The sequence below is a fragment of the Pholcus phalangioides genome, unplaced genomic scaffold, assembly GCF_987345545.1.
Source record: "Pholcus phalangioides strain wild (caught in Gottingen) unplaced genomic scaffold, Ppha-v1.0 ptg000011l_1, whole genome shotgun sequence".
Taxonomy (NCBI): Eukaryota; Metazoa; Arthropoda; class Arachnida; order Araneae; family Pholcidae; genus Pholcus; species Pholcus phalangioides.
The window spans coordinates 54,071,430-54,095,036 of record NW_028301604.1 but is presented as its reverse complement, the minus strand read 5'-3'; the positions used below and the strand labels follow the sequence as shown (position 1 = coordinate 54,095,036).

At 34.5% G+C, this 23,607-nt stretch overlaps 1 protein-coding gene across 4 annotated transcripts in view; it reads left to right on the top strand.

Annotated features, from left to right (window-relative positions):
* Window positions 1-23,607, top strand: part of Remo (Remoulade) — a 130,766-nt gene that overhangs the window by 43,374 nt on the left and 63,785 nt on the right. For 2 of the 4 annotated variants that reach the window (XM_089239701.1, XM_089239698.1), the window contains exons 8-10: window positions 6,236-6,591; window positions 7,157-7,348; window positions 18,333-18,488. In XM_089239701.1, coding sequence (XP_089095827.1) covers window positions 6,236-6,591; window positions 7,157-7,348; window positions 18,333-18,488 — 704 coding nt within the window. Of the gene's footprint in view, window positions 1-840; window positions 1,081-2,371; window positions 2,631-6,235; window positions 6,592-7,156; window positions 7,349-18,332; window positions 18,489-23,607 lie in introns of those variants that run through there. The other 2 variants (XM_089239700.1, XM_089239699.1) reach the window with 2 other exon arrangements.

Sequence of the window (23,607 nt, the reverse complement as noted above, 5' to 3'; positions counted from 1 at the left end):
ATGACAGTGTTTCTCAAAGTATGTACTGTGGCTACTAGGGGTGTCGCTGCGAGCAGGAGGTATTTATTTGTGTGCTTATTTATGCTTTGAAGTGGTTCTTTTATACGGGCAAATATCTGCCAAACTATTTGGGGAGCCGCAGCTGAAAAGTGAATTAAGCAAGGGAGCCATAGCTGACAAAAGTTTGGGAACTACTGGAATATGGTGACAAATTTGTGATCTAGGCTGACACCAGAGCATGACGATAGATCAAATAACAAGCATCTAATATTGGACTTCGAAAAATGTGAATAGGAAAAGGAATATGTGAAATCTGTCTTCCGTAAAGGCTCTTGGTTGGTCTAGTGGTCCCTCATCCTGCAGCAGGGCCCCCTAAGATGAATTTTTTAGTGGGCACAAGCCAGATTTTTCATGAACCCCTGTATATAAAGAATTTATAGTGTGAAGAAACAAGGAAATTAATAATTATGTTAGGCCCCTGTCAGCCCCTTACTATGCTTCCCTGTGCGGGTGAATGGAGCACTTACTCTTGAAATTGGAACATTGGCTGGCACTATGTTTGTATACTCACATAATGATTTCAGCTCTTGTAAGTAACATTTCCTCTATTTTTTTTTTCATTTTACCTGCATCAATATGTTTTGTCTGTTTTTGGTGATGCAATGAGTGAAGAAATGGGCTCATTTGTGCACATTTTACTGTATTGAGATGACGTTTTCTTCTGATGCACATTTCTCTCTGACAGTGTGTGTCCATTTCTACGGCGAACTGCCGATTTTGACAGTCAAATTAGGCAAGGGAGCCATAGCTGACGAAAGTTTGAGAACTACTGGAATATGATGACAAATTTGTGATCTAGGCTGACACCTGAGCATGACGATAGACCAAATAACAAGCGTCTAATATTGGACTTCGAAATATTCATTGAACCGATGGAAGACACTGCTTGATCACTTACACCTTTCTCCGTTCAAAGTTGTTCTGCTCTTTTTGCTCTGTTTTAAGCCCACTATTTTTATGCCTTGCAGTGCTTCGTGATGCAACACGACCGTTGTGCACATGTCTTAATATGTATCAATGGTGTGTCATCATTCATTAAAAAATTGTATTATTTGCATTGGCAGAAGACCAGAGGTAAACATTTCCCCCCCCCCCCCCCGAGAAGCAACTTGTATCTCCACTTATGCTTTGGCGGGGAGGTTATGCGGTTTGAGGGTCCAGTACCTATGGGGTGTGCTATATTTAAATGAACTTTAAATTTAAAAGTTGGTTTTTTTATCGTGATCATAGGGGTCCCCCGCACTCCGGGTAAAGCTCAACATTCATCACTACTGAGAGGCTTGCTTCGTGCTAATGTTAACATGTCTGCATATAATCAGAGCTCATAATATTGAAGCAATGTTTGTCTGTTGTTCTATTGATGCCTAAATGTTAAATGTATCTATAAATACGACTCATATACAGAACATCCCCATATTTTTTCATATTTAAGATTTTTTTTTTTTCAAGTAAGAAAAAAACTTATGAGAACCGTAACTGTTTATTGAAAATTACAGATACAATTCTCAATAACTAAGTAATAATAAATGCAGAAACTTAGTTATAGAAATAACAAATACAAAAAATAAAGTTTATGAGTGGTCAAGTACTAAAGATGTTACCCAAACTGACCACCAGAATAAAATTAGATACAGTTGATGTCTAAATAATTTTTTAAAGTAATGCATTTATCAAAATTCAGTGGCAAATATAGAGCATATAGATATTGAAGTAAAAGAAATTTTCATTAAATATAAATTGTGTGAACATATGTGAATAAAAAACAAATATATATAAAATGTAAAACAGTATTTTAAGTTGGGGAAAAAATTAATATACTGAAGGAGGGGAAAAAAATAGATTACAAAAAATAAAAATATCATAATGGAAATATGATCAGACAACAACCAAAGCTGCTAATGGGAACATGTGTTACATAAAATAGGAAAATAACGCATATATAAAAACATAATTGCCAGTCATGCCAAGAAAAAATATTTGAGTTCTAAAAATCTGCAATAAAATTCATATCTAAAAATAAACTTCAATACTTGAAATGGTTAGTAAAAATTGGATTAATTCGCTTTTGAACATACTATATGAAGTGTTAGTTGAAAAATCATGAGATAATGTATTATAAATTTTAGGTGCTAAATATAGAAATGTTTGCGGAGTATTTCCTGTTTATGTAAAGGAAGTTCATCAATTTTATTGGGTCTTCTCAGACATTTATTTTTTGCAGAGGATAAATATTTATTTTTGTGCAGGAAGAGGACCAATTTGTAGAAAACAAGTTGCCATATACCAAGGGTATGTTTTGCAGTGGAATCATCATTTGAAATTAAATGGTGCAAAATTTTAAGAAACTTTTGTTGAATGTTTATGATTGGAAGTAGATTGGTTTTATAGCTGCATCCCTAAATATTTATTCCATATTGCAGTGATGATTGAACCCAAGCATAGTATATGGAACACAGAAAAGAATTATTACCAAGATTTTTTATGTGATGAAGTCAAACTTAGTTATTCTGACTTTTGCGCTAAGAATAAGTTAGAGGAGTTGCTTAACCACTTGCCAGTGTCAGACACAGGTATCAGCTTCTTCCCGAAACTGACTTTTCTGTACCTAGCACGTATCGTAATCTTTGCCCCTGGAGGACACTAATGAAAAATAAACATTTAACTAAATCTGCACAAGCGCTATGGCTTGATGCAACAGTAATAATGATATCTAGATATATAATCTTGTAATGTAATTACATAGATGCATCTAGATAGATAATCTAGTTCAGCCACATAATCTATCTAATAACTGGATTATTTATATTCCATGCAAAAAATTCTAATAAGAGCTTTTCCAAATAGTTTTTAATTTCTAAAAAAATGTAATGAGTGAATCAGAATTCTAAGATTTTTTAATTAAAAAATTAAGTATGATTTTCTGTGATTGTCTGTTATTCCTAGTCATAGCTTTGGAATAGAATGAAAAAATAAAAACCTGCCATTTTCTGTGCAGAAAAAAATTATAAACCCATCAGGCAAGTGGTTAAGCATCATATACGAGCCAGCACTACCAAATTAAAGGACATTTTTGACCTACAATTTAGTATTTTGATTGCTTGATATATTGTATTGCTTGACACTTGTATTTTGATAATGACATATTCTAATGTTATGCACTGGTATTCTTTTAAGTATCAGTGATTATCTAGACAGATTAATAACAGAAATCAACATTACATATACGGTGCAAAATAACTTTTTAAACACTTATCTGTTATAAAAAGAGTACAGCAGATGTTTATACCTATACACGTACAGGATGTATGGTATGTTACTGGCAAACCATTGATCCTAGAGGCATACTTCCAATTAGAAAAGGTATCCAAACAATGGGTAGTATTCAGATATGTCATTCATGTTGCAATGGGTTGTGTAGTTAGTGACATAAAAATGTTAGCTTTTTTATATGTACACCCTGTGCTCAAGAACCCAGTTACAAGGTTGTCCTGATGGGGAAAAAACAAAAACAAGAAAAAACATGTTTCTAAGTGTAATATTCGCTGAGATATTAAAATTTCAAAAATGGTGGAAAGTTGAAAAGAAACAGCATTAAAAATGCAGGTGTAATGGTTTACCTGTGTTTAACACTGTTTTTTCCAAACTTTGCTCCATATTTCGAATTTGAATATCTCAGTGAATATTGCACTTAGAAATGTGAAATTTTCTTGCTGGCATCAAGCGAGATAGGGCAACAACTTTGTAATCTGGTTCTTGAGCACAGAGTGTCTGCATAAAAAGTTAACATTTTTATTTCAATAACTAAACAACCCCTTGCAGCATGAATGATATATCTGAGTACTACACGTTGTTTAGATAATATTTCTAATTGAAATTATTTCTTTAGGATCAATGGTTCACCTGTAAAATAACATATACCCTGTTACCTATGCACCCTGTATGTAAGCAGTTAAAGAAATTTTGGAAGGTCAAGAATCATCTTGAATTGAAGAATATCAAATTATTTCATAGTTTTTTCTTTAGTGATTATGCTATGCTTTATTCAAATTGTATATTTTATAAGGGAAAAAACCACATACAGTGAAACCTGTATGAAACAGAACATCAATAGGTTGTTATTCCTATTGTAATATATTACAATTGCAATTGTTGTTTTATTACAATTTCTTACAATAATTAAAACAAAAAATAATTATAATTTGCAATTTTGAATTTTTCTACATAAAAAAGAGTCTAGAACATATAAAATAAAATTTTATGATTTATTTTATTTAAACTACTGATTACCTGTGTTCAATTTGGCAAGCAAAATAGAGCTGTTTATTCAAAATATGTGTGAGATATAGGTTTGTTATAGTGTGAGTGTTAGGTTTTTGGCGTCAGAAACTATCTCAGTATTAAAACAGTTGAAAACTTATTGCCAATGTTGTCAAATACTTTTTAATCTGATAGGTATGTTAAATAACAAAACATTTATTTTTATGTAGATTAAAATGCTTTATAATTTGAATTATAAATACTGAGTATAGAATATCTATTTAGATATCATAAATTTTGTGATCTGCCCAAAATTTTATTTCGTATAAAAATTCTTGCACAACGTCTGTTAATACAATAATTAAATTTGTTTATTCTCATCTAAAAATAGCTTAGGTTGGTTGCTTAAAATCCAGAGTTTTAAAGAGTATTTTCAATCAAAGCAGAGCTGGCAGGACTTTATACCCAAAGCATTATTTTGTATGTTCAGGTAGAGCTTCAATTGGAAACCAACCATTGCATTATATAAATGCTAGTAAATACACCATATCATGGTCAAACTCGGTTATTCTTACTTTTGCACTAAGAATAAGCTACAGGAGTTTCTTAAGCATCATATACAATCAGAACACTGCCAAACTAAAGGGCATTTCAGTCCTACAACTTAGTATTTTGATTACTAGATATATTCTAATGTTATGCACATTAAGGGCATTGTTTTAAGTATCGGTGATTATCTAGATAATTTAATAACTGAAATTAGCATTACATATATGGTGTAAAAGAGTTTTTTAAACAGTGATCTATTATAAAAAGAGTACAGCAGATGTTTATATCTATACACATATAAAAGCAGTTGGAGAAATTTTGGAGGGTCAACAATCATTTTGAAAGGTCAAGTATCATTTTGAATTGAAGAATATCAAATCATCCCATAGTTTTCCCTTCAGCTTTTATGCTATGCTTTATTCAAATTGTATATTTTACCAGAAAAAATACATATATGTTGTCCAAAATAATTCTGTAGGGAATAGAAAATTATTTTAAAATCATATTAAGTGTCTATTCTTTGTTTAACATAGTCACTTTAAACATTACGCATATTTAAGGTTTTTGACACAGAAGGCTTTTGAGACGTGACAGTTTAAACCAGTGATTCCCAATGTGGGCATTAATGCCCCCTGGGGGGCGGTAGAAGCTACAAGTATAACATAGGATTCTATGGGTTGGATTACGTTGGAGGGCGATGGGAGAAAACAATTTCTCAAGAAGGGGGCAATGGGACAAAAAGGGTTGGTAAACTATGGTTTAAACCATCAAAAACTTGCCAACCCTGTTATAAGATTATTAACTTTTATAGTAGAGGGAGTGGTTACATAACAAGGAAATTGATATACTTTGTTTGGTGCAATGTTAATTATATTGGAATTCTGTTGCCTTCAGCCAGCAAGTTTTTTTCTGTATCTTGGATTTAATGAAGAAAAAAAAAAGGGAAACTTGAAAAAAAAAATGCAGAAAAGTAAATGCAAGAAAAAACAGCCCACTAGTGTTTAAATTTTTTTCTTATTGAATAAATGTACTTCTAAGGATGAATGTAAATCCTGGGCACCTTTTTCTCAGCCACCTCGTTGGGCATTTTGCCTGTTGTGGCCTTATATGTGTATTGTATTTGTAAAATATTGTTTACTCCTCCAACAAAAAATGACTCTGGCTCCTATTTATGGCTATATCCTGGATACACATGAATCCAGTAGCCCCTTTACCCAAACCTCTCTCTCTTCCCAACATAAACCAAGTGGCACAACAATTATTTTTGTAACAGTGCATATAGAGAGACTAATTAAATCATATATGTAAATTTTGAAATTCTCAAACACCAACATCACAAGTTTTAATTTTCTGACTTATTTTTTTTTAGAATACCCTCTACAACTTCCATTCTTTGAATTGAACCCAAATGTTGACCAGCTGGTGTTTGAAGGAGATTCATTTATTCTGAGATGTCAAGTATCATACTTAGTTCCAGACATTAACATAACTTGGTCATTGAATGGTGAAGCGATAAAATTGAATGATAGTGTCTCTTATCAATTATCAGCTGATGCAAGCATTCTTACCAGCATTGTCTGCCTAGAAAAGTTAAACTCTTATCATTCAGGAATGTGGCAGTGTTCCGTCAACTCTTCCAATGGCAGCAGTACTAAAGTAGTTCAGCTCTTAGTTGTAGGAAATAATGGCACTGTATGTCCTCAAACTGTTACAAGTGATAATAAGGTAATGAATTTTTATATTTCTAAGAGAACTATTAAGTGTACCAGTTATTCACATATTCCGTTTAAGTTTTCCTATATAGTAAAGTTCCAAAAACTTTCGGGGGGGGGGGTGATGCCACTAATAAACTTTTCTGTGAAGGGGACCCAATAGACCCCCCCCCTTTGTATCTGCCCATGATGCACAGCATAACAATGTCATAATATGGCATGTGAAATGATTCACTAAATGAATGAATGAGTGGATTTTGACCAGTGTAAATTCCTTTACTTTCCACTATTAATTGCAAAATTTTATTGATCATTAAGCTACTGCTTAGGTGCAAGGTGTCACCCACAGCACTGTTTTTAATTATTGCAAATGATGAACTACACACCTTTATTACTTCTAATTTACATGTTATACATTTCTTATATTTTCTAATTTAAAAAAAAAAAAATTTACTGTAATTTTGCATTTTTCACTTTTGCATTTTTCTTAAATGTGTTTTTCTTTTATTTCCATGCAATTTATTTTATGAATTTTAAAATTATTTTAGTTAATTATAATTATTAATTTATTTCATAAGGGACAACATGTTTGGCCGGAAACACCCTCTGGTATAACTGTTGAAGTTGAATGCAGTGGAAAAAAATCAAGTATTCATCAAGAACATCATGCATATTACACGTGTACAAAAGAAGGTTTTTGGAATAATTTAAACACTGAAAACTGCCCTTATGTCTCAGATGTTACAAATGTCCTGGAGCATTTTTCAAAAGTAAGAGTATGTTTTCAGATTCTCTGTGAAGAGTTAATAGTAACTTCAATGCAGGGCCGTCATTTTTCCAGGGGGGGGGGGTAAAGAACATGTACTCAATTATGTATTTATATATATATATATGTATATACCATTTTCAGTTTATTTTCAAAAGCCAGGGGGGCAACGGTCCCCCCAAATGACAGGCCTGCTTCAATGTAGAAACAAAAATGACTTTCACATTACTATTAGTATCAGAAGTAGATATCACAGCTTGAACAGCTTTTAGCATTGATTTATAGCCTTTTTATTCCTGCCAGGGGCCACTTCTCACTGATACAAGAAGTGATGAACACACACATGCATGCTGCTGGCAGGACCATTGGAGTAATCAAACACATAATTAATTTCAATCAAGCAATCATTTGGTTACTGACAATCAAGTTGCAAGACTATATGTGATGAAAAACTTGTTTTCCTGAGTACATATAAAGCACAGTCCCCTTGAAAACTCTTTTTTTCTTTTTTCTGAGAGTCACCCATTGACCATTACTCCTATTGTCAGTTGTTCACATCACTATCATCATTTTATGACTGATTTTGGTCGTAGTCATTGTTCAATTCATGATAGTTTGAATAACAATTTGTAATGCATTTCATAATAGTTTTTAATTTTTAAATTCATCAAAGCCATTGATTTTTATTATAAGGTTAAGATTTTATATTTTTTATCACTTTTTTTTGTTATATACTTGTTTTATTCTTATAATGTACAGTAGAACACCCTCTAATTTGAACTAACTGGGATTGAAACCTGTTCAGATTGGTGAAAAATTCAGATTATGGGGATGATTTTTTTAAAATCAGTTAGCAAAAATGGATATCCCTACTTGTTAGACAAGTGATACAGATTTTATAATTGTGTTTAATCAGGGCTGTCTTAGCAAGTTCTGAGACCTTGGGCCCAAAAATGCTCATTAATTTTTTTTTCAAATTGTGTAAAAATGCCTTTTAGCAGTTAAACACTGAATCAAGTTGCAAATAGCAAAATAAAATGAAATATTTGAATAAGAAGAAAGTAAGTTAATATGAATGGAAATCTTCAATTACTGCCCCCCCCCCATTTTACTCTTACTCTTGCACCATACTCAGAATCTAGGCCCACCTATTAAAACACTCCTATACAAGCTGATATCTCTGAAACTGTTGACTTCAGAAACATACTTCCAGTTACAAACCTTTTCCAAATGATGTCTGATTACTTAAAATAATGTCTTGGATTTCCCAAGGAGTCATGTATGGGAAAAAAATAAACTTTTTATGTGGACCCTGCCTGCTAAAACTTCCAATTAGTGATATACAGATCCTGCTCTGAAAAGTAATTTACAAAAAACTCTGTACTTTTAAATGTAATATGAAAGTACGATATGAACGTATATGAAGATGAAAAATATGTTTTAACAATTTATCGCTGTGCTTGTAGGTTTGAATTAGCTCTAAAATGTTCATTTTTAGGGACTGTACACAGACAGAATTAAATCAAATTACTGCTTTTTTTATATAATTCAGATTATTTTATTGTGTAATTTTTAAATAGAAATGTTTTACATTGCTCACTATGTCAGATGCTTCTCATCCCTATTGGACAAAGCTATAAAAAAGTAATTTTCAAACATTTTGGAATTAACAAATGAAATAATTACTGTAAAAAACATCTGGTGTAAATCTCTTCAAGATCTATTCATATGCAGGAACATTGTTTATTCCAACTTCAAATCACTGGTCACACAAGAAATGGAAAGGTGGTTTCATCATGAAACAACTTGACTAGGAAAACTTTATTCTTGAAATTATTAAAGTATGAAACTGTTTTATTTTTTAGTCACAATGATGATTACATTTTTAAAACTTTGGGTTTAAAAATGTATGTCCCGTAAATCTGCAGATGGGGATCCTGGTTACATTACTAGACAGGTAAAGGGGCTGGGCCTGCTGGACTTCGTGAGGTTTCTTGGTGCTGCTTCACGTTGATCTTGGATTTTGAATGCATCTGCTCGCCTGTTTCGGTGGCGTATAGCTCTTACCTAACCTGATGTTGCTACTAACCTTCATTGGCTACATGTGCGTGTCCCCTTGTAGGGCTCCATGGTGGGCATGGTTGGTAGGAGCCGAACACATTATCTCCAAAATGGGGAAAACACAAAATGCACCCAAATGTCAACGAATTGCTATCAGTGAAACTATTGTCACTGAACCTGTTCCTACCATTTCATTTTTCTTCCTGCATTCTACTGACACTGACAAACCGCTGTCCAAAGTATCATCATTGTTAATTGATAAAGCTCTCTATGGCACAATAGGTACATTAAAATCAGTGAAAGCTCTTTGTTCAGGAGACCTTCTAATTGAAACTAACATACCGAAACAATCCGAAGTCATTCAAAAGCTCACATCTCTTGGAAATATTCCCATAACAGTAAAAATCCATCCCACGTTGAATTATTGATTATTACACGTCAAATTATAGATACTAACTTGATTAACGTGGGGGAAGAACTACTAACGGAACAGCTGGCGTCTCAAGGCGTAACATCTGACAAGCATATCATGAGCTGCAAAGATGGCAAGCCAGCTCCATCATGTGATATAATCCTGACATTCTCATCACCAACATTGCTGAAAGGTATTAAGATCGGTTATTATAGCTTGAAAATCCGGCCATACATTCCTAACCCTGTAAGATGCTTCAACTGCCAGAAATTCAGTCACTCACGAACAGCGTGCCGAAGTCAACCCACCTGCGCCAAGTGTGGTGAGAAGGACCACATTTCGGACATCTGCACTTTAACATCATTCAAGTGCGTCAATTGCGGTCGCCAACACCCCGCATATGACAGAAAATGTCCGAAATGGAATGAAGAAAAAGAGATCCAGAAGATCAAGGTCCTCAATAACATCTCGTATATTGAAGCACACCATCATATAACCTCTAACCAAGCTTCAATAGGTAGTCGATCATACTCTAATATGTTAACAAATCCATCATCAGCTAATAAGACTAACAATGTCACCAAAGCATCTGTAACAACTCAGACCGAACCCATAGCTGATATATCAACTCAAACTTCATCCAATCAACCGTGCAATAGTTGTGGCTGCTGTTGCTCCGCTGGATTCTGGAGGGAGTCTACCTCCAAAGAAGAAGAAGCAGGAAAAGCAATGGCGAACACATTAAAATTATCCACAGTTACTAAACCCAAAATCAATTCTGCAAATAAATCAAAAAAGAAACCATTCAAGATGGGTATTCCAAAAAAGCCATACAGAGAGCACTGAAATATCCCATAGTTAAAAATATGTCACTAATCTATGACCCGTTGATTGGTGACATGGATCTCTACAATCCCACAGAATCCGGTACAACTCGCCGCAAGATTGACCGGAATAAATTCAAAGACGTTGAATCTTCTGCTTCCATTTGATTTTATGGCCAACATTATTCAATGGAACATTCGTGGTCTTAGATCGAATTATCAAGATCTCAAGGATTTGATCAATCGCTATCATCCTGTTTGCGTGGCACTCCAGGAAACTTTCATGAAGCCCTCGGAGATATGGAACATAAGGCGACATTCCCTGTTCCGTATTGACTATGATGATGGGAGTAGGGCTTGCTGCAAAAATGGTTGCTCTGCTGGTTCCGCATCACGTGTCATTGCGCATTTTAACACTGCGAATGAATCTGCACGCCATCATGGTGGAAATCTCTACATGCCTATGAATTACCATCTGTTCTATTTATTTGCCACCAAATGACACCATATTACAGAGAGAACTAGAAGATCTGATTGATGAATTATCTCCACCATTTTTTCTTTTTGGAGACTTCAATGCTCATAATATGATTTGGGGTTCTAACAGCAACAGCCCTCGTGGGAAAATGGTTGAACATCTTTTAGACAACATGGACCTCACCATCATGAATGATGGCAGTTTCACTCATTTCCATGCCCCAAACAATAATTTCACTGCAATAGATCATGTTAAAAATCTGTTATGTTCACGTACACTCTTGCCAAACTGTTCTTGGTCGGTTGATCCGGACCTCCAAGGAAGCAATCATTTTCCTCTAGTGGTTAAGTTCTTTGATCGACGCCATAGCTTTTAGAGATCAAGGAGGATATGGTCTCGCAACCTGGCGTCGACCACTGTGTCGACCTTGTGACCAGTTGTATGATCTCTGCAGCAAATGAAACAATTCCAAAAATCTCCTCAAAACTTCCTAAACCTTGGCAGAACCATGAATGTAATCTCACTATTAAAGCTCAAAAGAAAGCATGGAGTAGGTTCCGGTGGTATCCTACCCATGACAACAAGTTGGCATTTTTAAAAGCAAAGGCGATAGCGAGAAAAACCAGGTGCCAGGCTCAACACGAGTCCTGGCAAAAGTTTACCATGGGAATCAATTCATCAACTTCATCTAAAGGCCCGTTTACATGAGGCAAGCGCTTTAGTTGGTAACTTAATTTCAACTTACCGATTCTTCTTGAAACTGTCCACACGATAAGTGATAAGTAGGCGCTCATTGGATAATTTTTACGGAGGTGAGCGCAGTTAGCGCATGCGCGCTTCAGTCTACTCAAATCCACGGAGAGAGACAGACGCACAACGTGCGGGAGTATAATAGTAATAATTTTTTATTTATCTGGCATTCAGAGAGGTGCTTTTTTTAAAGCTCATAGCTTTCGTAACGATCGATGAAGATGATCAGGTAGAACTTACGAATACTGTGATTACAGCCACATTATATGACATTTTTTTTAAAGAATATAAATTTATTTTATTCAATAAAAAAGGAGAAACTATATCACTTGTGCGAGAGCAACACACTGAGCAAGAAGTAGGTCACGCAAGGGAAACAGTTCGCTTGTCCCCTTTTTTCGCCTCTGCCACCCACGCAAGGGGGCGAGAGATGACGCCACAGGGGAAAAAAGAACACACAACATATTATAAACTTAAGTAAGTCATCGAAAAGAAATATAAGATTTCTCTATTTCTCCTCTAAGTTGTAAATACCGATTATATTATATTTTAATCGATGTTAAAGAGGAGATAATTATGAATTATGTAAGCCGAAAATACGGGAGAAGATTCTTGGCATTCGTAGGAAATTCTAAGGGTTAAAAATTAAATAATAAAAATTCATTAAACAAAAATTATTTCCAAATTTTCGAAATCATTATTATTTTTTAATTTGATCCATAGAGATGATATCTTTATGTGAAATATTTGATCATGTATTTTTACAACAGATGGCAGCAAATTCGTTCTGGACGAGAGAAATATTCGAAACCCCCCTCTCCAGTTTTTAATATATAAATGCTCCCCACCAGATAAAAAAAATTGAAGATTCAAAAATATATAACTCCTGACATCACGTCGACAGAATATTCCATAGCTTTTTCCAACATCGAATAATTTTAGCTTGTTTGAACAAGGTAATTTCCATTTCTATAGTTCAACAAACATTCATGGCGAAGATATTTTTCAATAAACTTGAAGATTGTGTCCTCTGGCCACCTCACCGTCCAATATTTCGGCGGAATTCTAGCGAAACTTCAGGAGACGACGGAGTATGAACAGGTTCACGCTTGAGATCAAAATAAACCCCTCCGTGAGAGAGCAAAAAGACCCCTCCAGAGCGGCAGGTCACGCCCACTGGCACATGCGCATAGGTCTACTTAACCGGAAAAAATAGAACCGTTCTTATCTCACTTACCAACTAAATCACTTATGCACTTGCGCACTTGCCAACTAAAGCCGTGTAAACGGCCCTTATCGTCTGCATACATTGTATCGTACTTGGCAACTAAAAATTAAGTTACCAACTAAAGCGCTTGCGTCGTGTAAACGGGCCTTAAAACCATTTGGGACCAGATCCAAAAAATCAGTGGTCATTATCAGTCTCATCCCACCACCATATTAAATACCAATAGCACTATCATCAGCGATGTGAGGGATATTGCGGACACTATGGCCACCCTTGTCGCCGCTGTCCCCAGTGATGCGAACTATCCCCCATCGTTTCATCCCATTAAATCATCAGCCAAACGTACACCGCACACCTTCCAGCCTTTTACATCGGAGGGGTACAATTCATTGTTCACCCTTCATGAACTGATGATGGCCTTGCAGCGAAGTCCTGACTGATGCCATTTATTATTCCATGATTCGGCATCTCTCACCAGAATCACTCACATTTACTCATATTATTTAATTGGATCTGGGTAAGTCATTCATTTCCTGACAACTGGCGAGCAGCCATGATTCTTGCATTCCCGAAGCCTGGCAAAAGTCCTCAGCAACCTAATAGTTACAGACCTATTGCTTTGACCAGTTGTCTATGTAAGCTCATGGAATGCATGGTCAACTATCGCCTTATGCACTACCTTGAGGTTAACAATATTTTATCTAAACATTAAAGCGGCTCTAGACAGTTCAGGTCTACAACATGCAATCTGTTACGCCTTGAGACTTCAATTAGACAAGCGTTTGTAAAGAGGGAGCACATGATAGCCATATTTTTTGACACAGAAAAGGCCTACGGCTGTACTTTGGAGGCACGGAATTCTTTCCGACCTCTATAACTGTGGTTTGTGATGCAACTTGCCTATTTTTATTAAGAACTTTCTTGCTCGCCGCATCTTCCATGTACGGATTGGAAGCACATTATCAGCTCCCCAAATTCAGGAACAAGGTGTACCTCAAGGTAGCATTTTAAGTGTTACACTGTTTATTTTAAGACTCAACGGGGTGTTGAACCAACTCCTGTTGTCTGTTACTGGCGCACTCTACGTGGATGATCTGTTAATGTCTTACTGATCAGTGAATATGAGGTCAGCCGAGAGACAATTGCAAACTGCACTCAACAAAATCTGTAAGTGGGCTCATAATAACGGCTTCTCATTCTCTGCTGACAAAACTGTCGCTGTGTACTTTTGTCAGCGTCGAGACCTACACTACACGATGATCCAGAGATGTTCCTAAACAATAGTCAAATACCAATTGTGGAAAACACAAAATTCCTGGGCATTACATTTGACAAGAAGCTCACTTTCATGCCTCATATTGCATAGTTAAGAGCTCGGTGCATGAAGACAATGAACCTCTTGAAGGTCATCTCTTCTACATCATGGGGAGCAGACCGTAAGTCGCTCCTCCACTTATATAAAGCTCTAGTAAAATCAAAGCTTGACTATGGCTCCATTGTATATGGGTCAGCACCTTGGAGCTATCTGAGAGTGCTCTCTGGATTTGCTCTGGTGCTTTCCGGACATCTCCAATTGAGAGCCTGTATGTCGAATGCAATGAGCCATCACTGACATCAAGACACCACCAACTATCCTTAAAATATTACATGAAAATGAAGTCATTACCAGATCATCCACTTCGTGTCATTTTCAGTCCCTCATTTCATAGACTTTTTGCTGCTCGTCCTTCATGTGTTCTGTCCTACGGTCTCCATATGAGGACACTCGTAGAAGAACTACAAATAGACATCAGTCGCGTGGCCCCAGTTGCTGGTCAACTGGCAACATGGGAACAGTTTCTGCCCAATGTCTCTCTATCATTATCATCATTTCCTAGATCCACCACAGCAGATATTCTTTAGCCACAGGTGTAGGTACAACTGGTACTTCCCCATATATACTGATGGCTCCAAGAGCTCTGGGCATGTCGGCTTTGCCTACATTTGCTATGAGGAGACATCTTTCAAACTACCTGACACCTTCTCTATTTATTCTGCAGAACTGTACGCAATCTTTCAGGCTCTACATCATGTAAGACACAAACGCCACAGACGATGCATAGTTTATAGTGACTCTCATAGTGCATTGAAGGCACTGTGTTCCTTCACTTTCCACACTCACCCATTCATTCATGCCATTTTTCATGAACTGCATTACCTCACTCATCATGGTACCACAGTTAAATTGTACTGGGTACCAGGTCATGTTGGAATACTGGGCAACGAGAAAGCAGACACCGCAGCTCAAACAACGAGTAACATTGACAGTAGCCTTTTCATACCTGCCAGTGACCACTCCTCAATCCTCAGAGAAGTCATACATCGCCACTGGCAGGATCATTGGAACAATCAAATTAATAATAAACTATATGCTATCAAGCCCACACTTGACCATTGGCGTTCGAGCTGCAGAACTAACCCAAAGGAGGAAGTTCTGCTTGCCCGGTTGCACATAAGGACACAGTCGCCTCACGCAATCGTATTTGTTATTATGAGAGAGTCAACCAGAGTGCCCTCATTGTCAAAGTCCATTGACCATTGCTCATGCTTTTACTTGTGCACATCATCGCCATCATTTTACGACCACTTTTGGTCAGAATACATTGCAATGGTCAGATAAAATGTCACGAAGTGAAAGATGAGAAAACACAATCTAAGTCTGCACTGGTTGAAAAATTGTCACTTTGTGGTTAAAGATATGAGGTGTTTAGAGTTAGAGGGACCGGAACTAGAGGGGGCGTGGGCAACTGCCCCAGGTGGCAGTTTTAGGTGGGAACAAAGAACACCGTTATAGAATCATCAAATTTGAAAGTCGTGGGGTGGCAAAATAATGTTTGCCCCGGGCAGCAAAAATCCTAATTACGGTCCTGAGAGTGAGTACAAATAAATCCAAGTAAGAAAGTATCTGTGTTTTCTCATTTTTTGAAATAGCCTATATTTTTGGAATAGAATGTAATAAATGTATAATGAGAAACATTTTGAGCAATGAAAAGTAAAAACAATTATGCCTTAATCACTTGAGTGCGCCAAATAGTCTATTTTTTTTTGTTTGTGAGACTTTTTTCTCACAACAAAAAAAGAAAATGAAAAGTTTGAAGTGTCTGTTTTAGATGCAATTAAGTATACCCACAAAAGTTGGAATTTAATATCACAGAAAACAGTGAAAAATGTGTTTAAACATGCAGGGTTTGTGAGTAATGATCAGCAAAGAATGGTTGAAAATGAAGACCCCGATTCTGATACTTTTCCATAGCTGCCAAGTCTCCCGAATTTTTCGGGAATCTCCCGAATTTTAGCTTCATCGCTCGATCCCCCGAAAAGTTCTTAAATCTCCCGAATTTTTACGAAAATCACAAAAATCCCTAATTGTCCCTAAAAATTCCCTGCTTCATTAAAAAAAAATCCCCGCTTATGAAAACAATTCCTAAGGAATTTCTTGTGGGGCATGAAGCTTCTTTTTTTTCCCTTTCGAAATGACGTCACACGTCGTAAATGGGGAAATTCCCTTTTTAAGGAAGTTTTACAAACCCTCTGATGGTAACAAGAAAGTTGTTTGTCTTATCGTGCAGGGAAATGGCTTAGCAGCCAATAGTCCTGGATAATAATCGAAGATTATAGTGACGCGCATATGGTCAAAATTTCTTTTGTTGAAGTTACGTACGTGCGATATAACAAAACATGAATAATGATAAGCAAAAACATATTTAATCAATTTTAAAGATACTTATTCCGATGAATTTCCTTTCATCAAACGTTCTAGAAGAGGGCCGACTTTTCCTTTTCGTACAATTTGTGTTACGGACATAAACATCGGTCATGGAAAGACTGCCATCATCACTCGTGAAATGAAAAAAAAAACATCAATCAAGTGTCACAAAAAGTCAGTGTTCTTCAAAAATTGACGGTGTTTTCCTTCATCTTCCGATGATTTTGGGGTCATTCGCGCAGAATGTTTGTTCCCAGCGTTTCTGATTGAACACAATATTTATTTTTACGTCATTGAAGTTTTGGCCTCCGATTTCACTTGTTTTTTGCGTAGGAATTTTATTCCCGAGGGTTTAACTTCCATGTGTGTAAAATCCCTATTTTAGTTTGACTTCAGTTTTTGAGTAGGGATTTTATTCCCTACGCTTTAACTTTTATGTTTGGAAAATCCCTATTTTATTTGGAAAAATCCCTATTGTATTTATTAGGGAGTGGTTTTAGCATAAAATACGGGTTTGCGCGAAAATCTCCCAAATTTTCATTTTCAAAAGTTGGCAGCTATGCTTTTCCCAATGTATTGGATGACAAATCTTCAAAACTGAAATATTCCTGATATCATTGATTATATGGACATTGATAACAACCTTGCAATATGTTCAGAAATGACCATGAAAGCGTTATGTGCCAAACTGTCAGAGGAAAAACAACATAACAGTTCAAGTGACAAAAGTGACATAGAGGAAATTTGTTTACCACCTAAAAAACAAAAGTTCTTGAAGCTTTAGAGACTGTTCGAGATTATCTTACATCTGTGCAAGGAACAACCGATGAAGAATTCAAAGCACTAAATGTGTTAGAGGAAAAGTCATTTGTTTTAATAGCTGCTCTGTTCAGTCTAAATTAGAAAATTACTGGAAAAAACCATAAATGCATCTGTATTTAACTATACAAGAAAAGTAAAATTCGAAAAGGTAAGTTTTAATTTTTTTGTGATCTGAAAAAAAAATTATTACTGTAGTAAACTGAAAGTTATTCTTTAATACAATGCTATGCAGTGTAACCTCTCAATAAGGGACACCCATGGAAGTGTCCCCTTAATCAAAGGTAAATTAATTCATATTTGAAGGTGACAGATCATGGAATAGAGGACTTAAAATAGAATTGTCCCTTATTTTATTCCTTAAAACAGAGGTTTAACTGTATATTTAAATTTTATAAAGTTTTACAGTAATGCACATTTAAACTGACGACACTCCGCTTAAGTCGCCACAATTTTTCGATAACTTGAGGTGATGACTTATCAAGGTTTTACTGTATAATGGTTCACATTGTCATTTTTCATCATTGTAAATTATTTACAAATGTAAGTCTGATAAATAAACATATTACAAAAACTCTTATTTTGCATAGATTCTGGTTTCAACTTGATTTATTTCCTTTTTAGAAACTACAATTCACCATTCATTGAGGTTATTTTTTATTTTTTTGCAGATAAACATCAATTTCACTCATTCAAGTATTTTGGCTAGTGCATATTTGTTACGTAATTACACTAGCGATTACAAATTATTCAATGACAAAATGGATGTAATTTTTACAAGCCGGACACTTCAAAATTACATACCAGCTGTTCCACATCATCCAGAAGTAAGTATAGCTTTATATATGATACAGTTGAATCTGCTTATAATGAGCAGAGATATAACTGTCAGCACAGTGTGCAATGTTGCTCAATAAGAACCCAATTTGATTGAAAACTTCATTTTATTCCATATCAGGCTTAGCATGAAAATAACATAGTGACGAGACATAATGAACATATATTGAACTGTAATTGAACTATACTGCATAATTATATAACCAAAAAATGAACACTGATCGAGAACAAACATCATCTTTTATAGACAGGGAAATTCCCTTCATGGAAGTCGACCGGTTGCTGACAAGCGTAATCCATCATTTGCATAAGGCATGAAGAATTTTTTTTCCCCCAACAATAACAAACTTTTTCATTTCTCTTGGATTTGGTTAAGTTTGCCCTATCATTTTAAGTGCTTATAATGAAAATAAGTAACTATCTTCGGGAATAATGTATACAGCCACTTTCTGGCTTACCAACCATCAACTCACAGACTCTGAGTTGCAAATTGAAGTATTTGATGCTTTTAGCAAATCTCTGATGACATTTGGCAAGAATGTTTGATCAGTCCCTTCCTACTCTTCTCACCATAGTTGCCCTATCCATGTGTTTTTATAAGGAATATGTACTGTAAAAAATTTATGTGTGTACCATGTGTACCAATTATTATGTATTCCATCTGGGATCATACCCTGGGATTATCTAGGAAGTGCTGTGGGCAAAAATCAAATGGAAGGAAAGCCATGCAAGAAATCAAGTTAATTAGTAAAAGCGTACTTGTGCTCCTGGGGGGGGGGGCACCACAAATAAAACATGATTGGGGGAGGGGGGACTATTGTGAAGGTAATTGAAATTTAACCTTCAATTTCTAATTTGTTATATTTTTTGAATTTTACATGAATAGAGGCCCATAGGCATGACCCATTTCAATATAAATTTGGAGTTTTACATGAATCCCATAGGCCGATATGGGGGAGGCCACCCCCCTAATTTATGATGTGGTCACATACAGCAATAAAAGGTCCCTTACATAGTTTTATTTTCTATGTTTTCAGAAGTTTCTTTTTGTGGAACACAGTATAACACGCATTTGATATAGATTAACTGATCCCCTTTGCTGCATTTGAGTTTACTCATGCCATTCATATCATAGCACCTGCATGGGACAAAGTGAGGGGCCCTTAGACAGAGATCTTTGGTAAACCATAGTACATAAAAAGTATTTGGAAAGAATGCACTCAAAAAATCCACGAACCATTTTGAAGACTTTGCAAAAGATAGTGAAATCAAATATGGGATATTCTGACCAAATTATGTCCCTTCATTTGTTAAGTAAATGTCCTCTTGGCTGTCCCCAGCCCATTTTTCAAATTTTAAAATGATAATTTTCTATCTTAAAAATATATATTCCTTTTTTCACTAATACAATAATATAATATATATATATAATATAAATTTTTAAGGCCAACTTTCATATTTCTTTTTTGCAATTTTAAATATTTTTTGTTAATAGTTTATAGTCAAATGAAAATTTTCCCAGCTTTTTTTCCTCCATTCGGGATATTTGGAAAACATAGGTTCAAGTCTTACAATGCCAGTTGTCACCTATCAAATTTTGTGTTGAAAGGGTTATGAGAGAGAAGAATGTAGCCATCCCTTGAAGCTCCTTTTAAATCAATTAGAATTGTAAATTAATTCAAAAATTAGATTTATTTAGGAAAAAAGAGGTGAATATTTTTATTAAATGTCCTTCCCCTGGCTATTTTTTTGTAAGAAATATATAATTGAAAATTATTTTCACTTTACCACATGTTTCAGTTCAAATACATCTATTATTTCTGAAAAAGCACATGTTTTCAACATGCTTAGTTTTTAATCAGTTTTTACATGTTGCAAAACATGTAAAAATGTCTTTCTCCTGGCATTAGATAATCAGAAGAAAGGTTTGATTATAAGTTAAGGGGGGGGAAAAGTAAACAAAATCCAAATTTCTTGATTGCAACATCGATTTGCAGTAATGTTTTATCTAAAGACTGTTTTGAGAATGCAACTCATTCTCTATACCAAAACAGACAAATTAGAAATCTGTTGTCCCCATAAAATTGATGAAACAAAAAAATAGAAACACAAATAAAAAAAGTAATAAATCTCACTTGACAAAAAAATCGACAAATCGAATCCAGTATCAGCGCTTGTCCAAGTTGAAAATGACCCACTAAAATAGATGCAACATGTTGCAGTTGTCAATCATAAATATCAAGTTAAGTGCTGAAGCAATCAAAATGTCTAGTTAGATTTACCTATCTCTTATTAACATGGTTAAAATTATATGAACTTTTTTCACCATTAATTTTGAACAAACTTTGCTACTGACTATATTTCGTTTATTAGCAGGTAAAGAAGTGTCCCTAAGAATTTTTTTGGTTGACATTTAAAAAAAAAATTTTTTGTCTAATTTCATGAGAATGACTTTATTATATGTATGGAAAAACTTTTGAAATCTGTGAATTCTTGCCAAATTGGCACAATTTCAACTCGTGAACCCTTTGCCTTACACACGATGGTGGGAATGTCACTTGTTTGTAAGTTGGGGAGTGACTGTATTTAACTAGTTCTGAACTTATAAAATGTCAAGTTTCAAAGAAATATAGTGTTCCCAGTCTTTACTTTTTCATATTTCATGATTATGCAAAACAATGAGAATTTTAAGAAAAAGCTTTCTTATGATCAGTTTAAGGAAACAATATTAAAAAAACATATTTTTCAGTGTTTTCAATAACTTGAGATTAAATTTTCATTTCCAATTTAAAAAATATATTTTCATTCCTAATATTGAAAATATTTTCATTTCTAATAAAAATATTTTTATTTCTAATATTAAAAATATTTTCATTTCTAATATTAAAAATATTTTCATTTCTAATATTAAAAATATTTTCATTTCTAATATTAAAAATATTTTCATTTCTAATATTAAAAATATTTTCATTTCTAATATTAAAAATATTTTCATTTCTAATATTAAAAATATTTTCATTTCTAATATTAAAAATATTTCCATTTCTAATATTAAAAATATTTTCATTTCTAATATTAAAAATATTTTCATTTTTATTTTAAAGCTATTTTGATTTCTATGTGTTAAAAAAAATTCTCATGCTATAATAAAAATCTCATATTCTGTATGCAATTAATATTTGAGTTTGGAATTGCACCCTTTTTTAAGGTACGGTAGGGCTTGACGTATTGGGAAAAAAAATTGGGCACCATCAAAATTTCTTTGAAGCCAAGCCTGTTTTTCTTGTTGAGAAAAATGATTCAGAATTGTTGTTTTTGAGTTTTAAAAGTCAGAAAACTCTTGATGCCAATTCAAATTTTATAGTTGCCAATCCCAGCTGGGATTTGTCAAGCAGTATAGTTACAACATAGTACACATTTAATTATTTTTGAATTCATTATAAGTGGTTCCAACTGTTTAATTTTATAAACACAGTGAAACTCATATATTATGATAATCTTGCATATAATGATATTAATATTTGGAGGTTTCCCATAGCATAATGTACATTAATTTTATTTCTTAGATAGTCAAAAGTCCTTTCTTCAGTTCCTTGAAAATCATTGCTACAATTATACTTGATATAACGATAAATCCCTCTACAACAATATTTTTTCAAGTCTTTGGAAATGTCTACTCTAAGGGTACGTCCATAGTGAACCGCTTCTCGCTTTATCGCGACTGAAAAAAGATCGTGAAAACTCATTGGGGCGGCCATAGTGCGCCCGCCTACCTGCTTATACCGGCTCAAACTGCTTTTACCCGCTTTAACCAGAATGAATTATTATTTCTTTTTCTCGCTTGACCGGCTCACCGCTTGCAGTTTTGAACGGATACTTTCCTCTAAGTGTTCGTTTTATAATGGAATAGTAAATCGACGGAGTTTTTGTAACGATCAATTATCGTTATTGCTAATCGATGATTAATTATGACATAATAAAAGCGAAATCGTTAATCATTAAGTAATTAAAGAAAATTACCAATTATAGTGAATCCAATTGGAGTTTTTGTGACGATTAATTATTAATACTAATCGTTAACTAGATGACATAATAAAAGCAATATCGTTGGTTAATTATTAATTAAGGTTAATTAACGATTATACTGAATCCAACGGAGTTTTTGTGATGGATAATTGTTGCTAATACTAATCTTTAATTAGTTATGACATAATAAGCGAAATCATTAATTAATTAAGGATCATTAATTATCATACTAAATCCAACGGAGTTTTTATGACGCCTAATTATTGTTAATACTAATCGTTAATTAGTTGACGTAATGAAAACAATATCGTTAATTAATCAAAATACCGTTGGATTTCGTTTTATCGTTACTAATTATTGATCATGATTTAGTTTTATCGTTAATAAACTAATTAACGATAAAACGAAATCCAACGGATTTTGCTGTTAATTAGTTAATTATGGGCCAGTTCAGTTTTATCGTTATTAGTTGATTAGTTAATTATCGATCATGATTTAGTTTTATCATTAATATAAACTAATTAACGATAAAACTAAATCAAACAGAATTTTGTAACGATTAATTTTCGTTTTTCTAATCGAAAATTTGTTGTGGCACTAAAAGCGAAATCGCTGATTTATCATCAATTAATTAATTTACTATAATTAGCGATTACACTAAACCCATTGCAACTTCAAGGCGAGTCCTATTAATTTCATGTACATTCGTCATTCTTTCATGTTTAATTTTATAATAAATATTTTTTGTTGTCAACAAAAACACACAATAGATCCCCACGTGATAGCTCAATGATGCCAACTGCCCATGCAGGCAGACGCTCCCGCGAGCGGTGCACTATAACCACCACCAGCTAGAATCGCGCGGGATCATCTCGCCTTCTACAACTGCCGCGGTTTAAGCAATAAAGCGGGAAGCGGTGCACTATGGACGTACCCTAATGCAGCCATCTTCAACCTGTTGCTTGTGAGCAACATTGTGCTCTCTGGAGCACTAAGAGGGCTCAATGCTCATGTTTGATTTCCTGCTTGTGAGCACTTGATCGACTATTGAATTTAACACCCTATTATAAAATTGCATTGAAG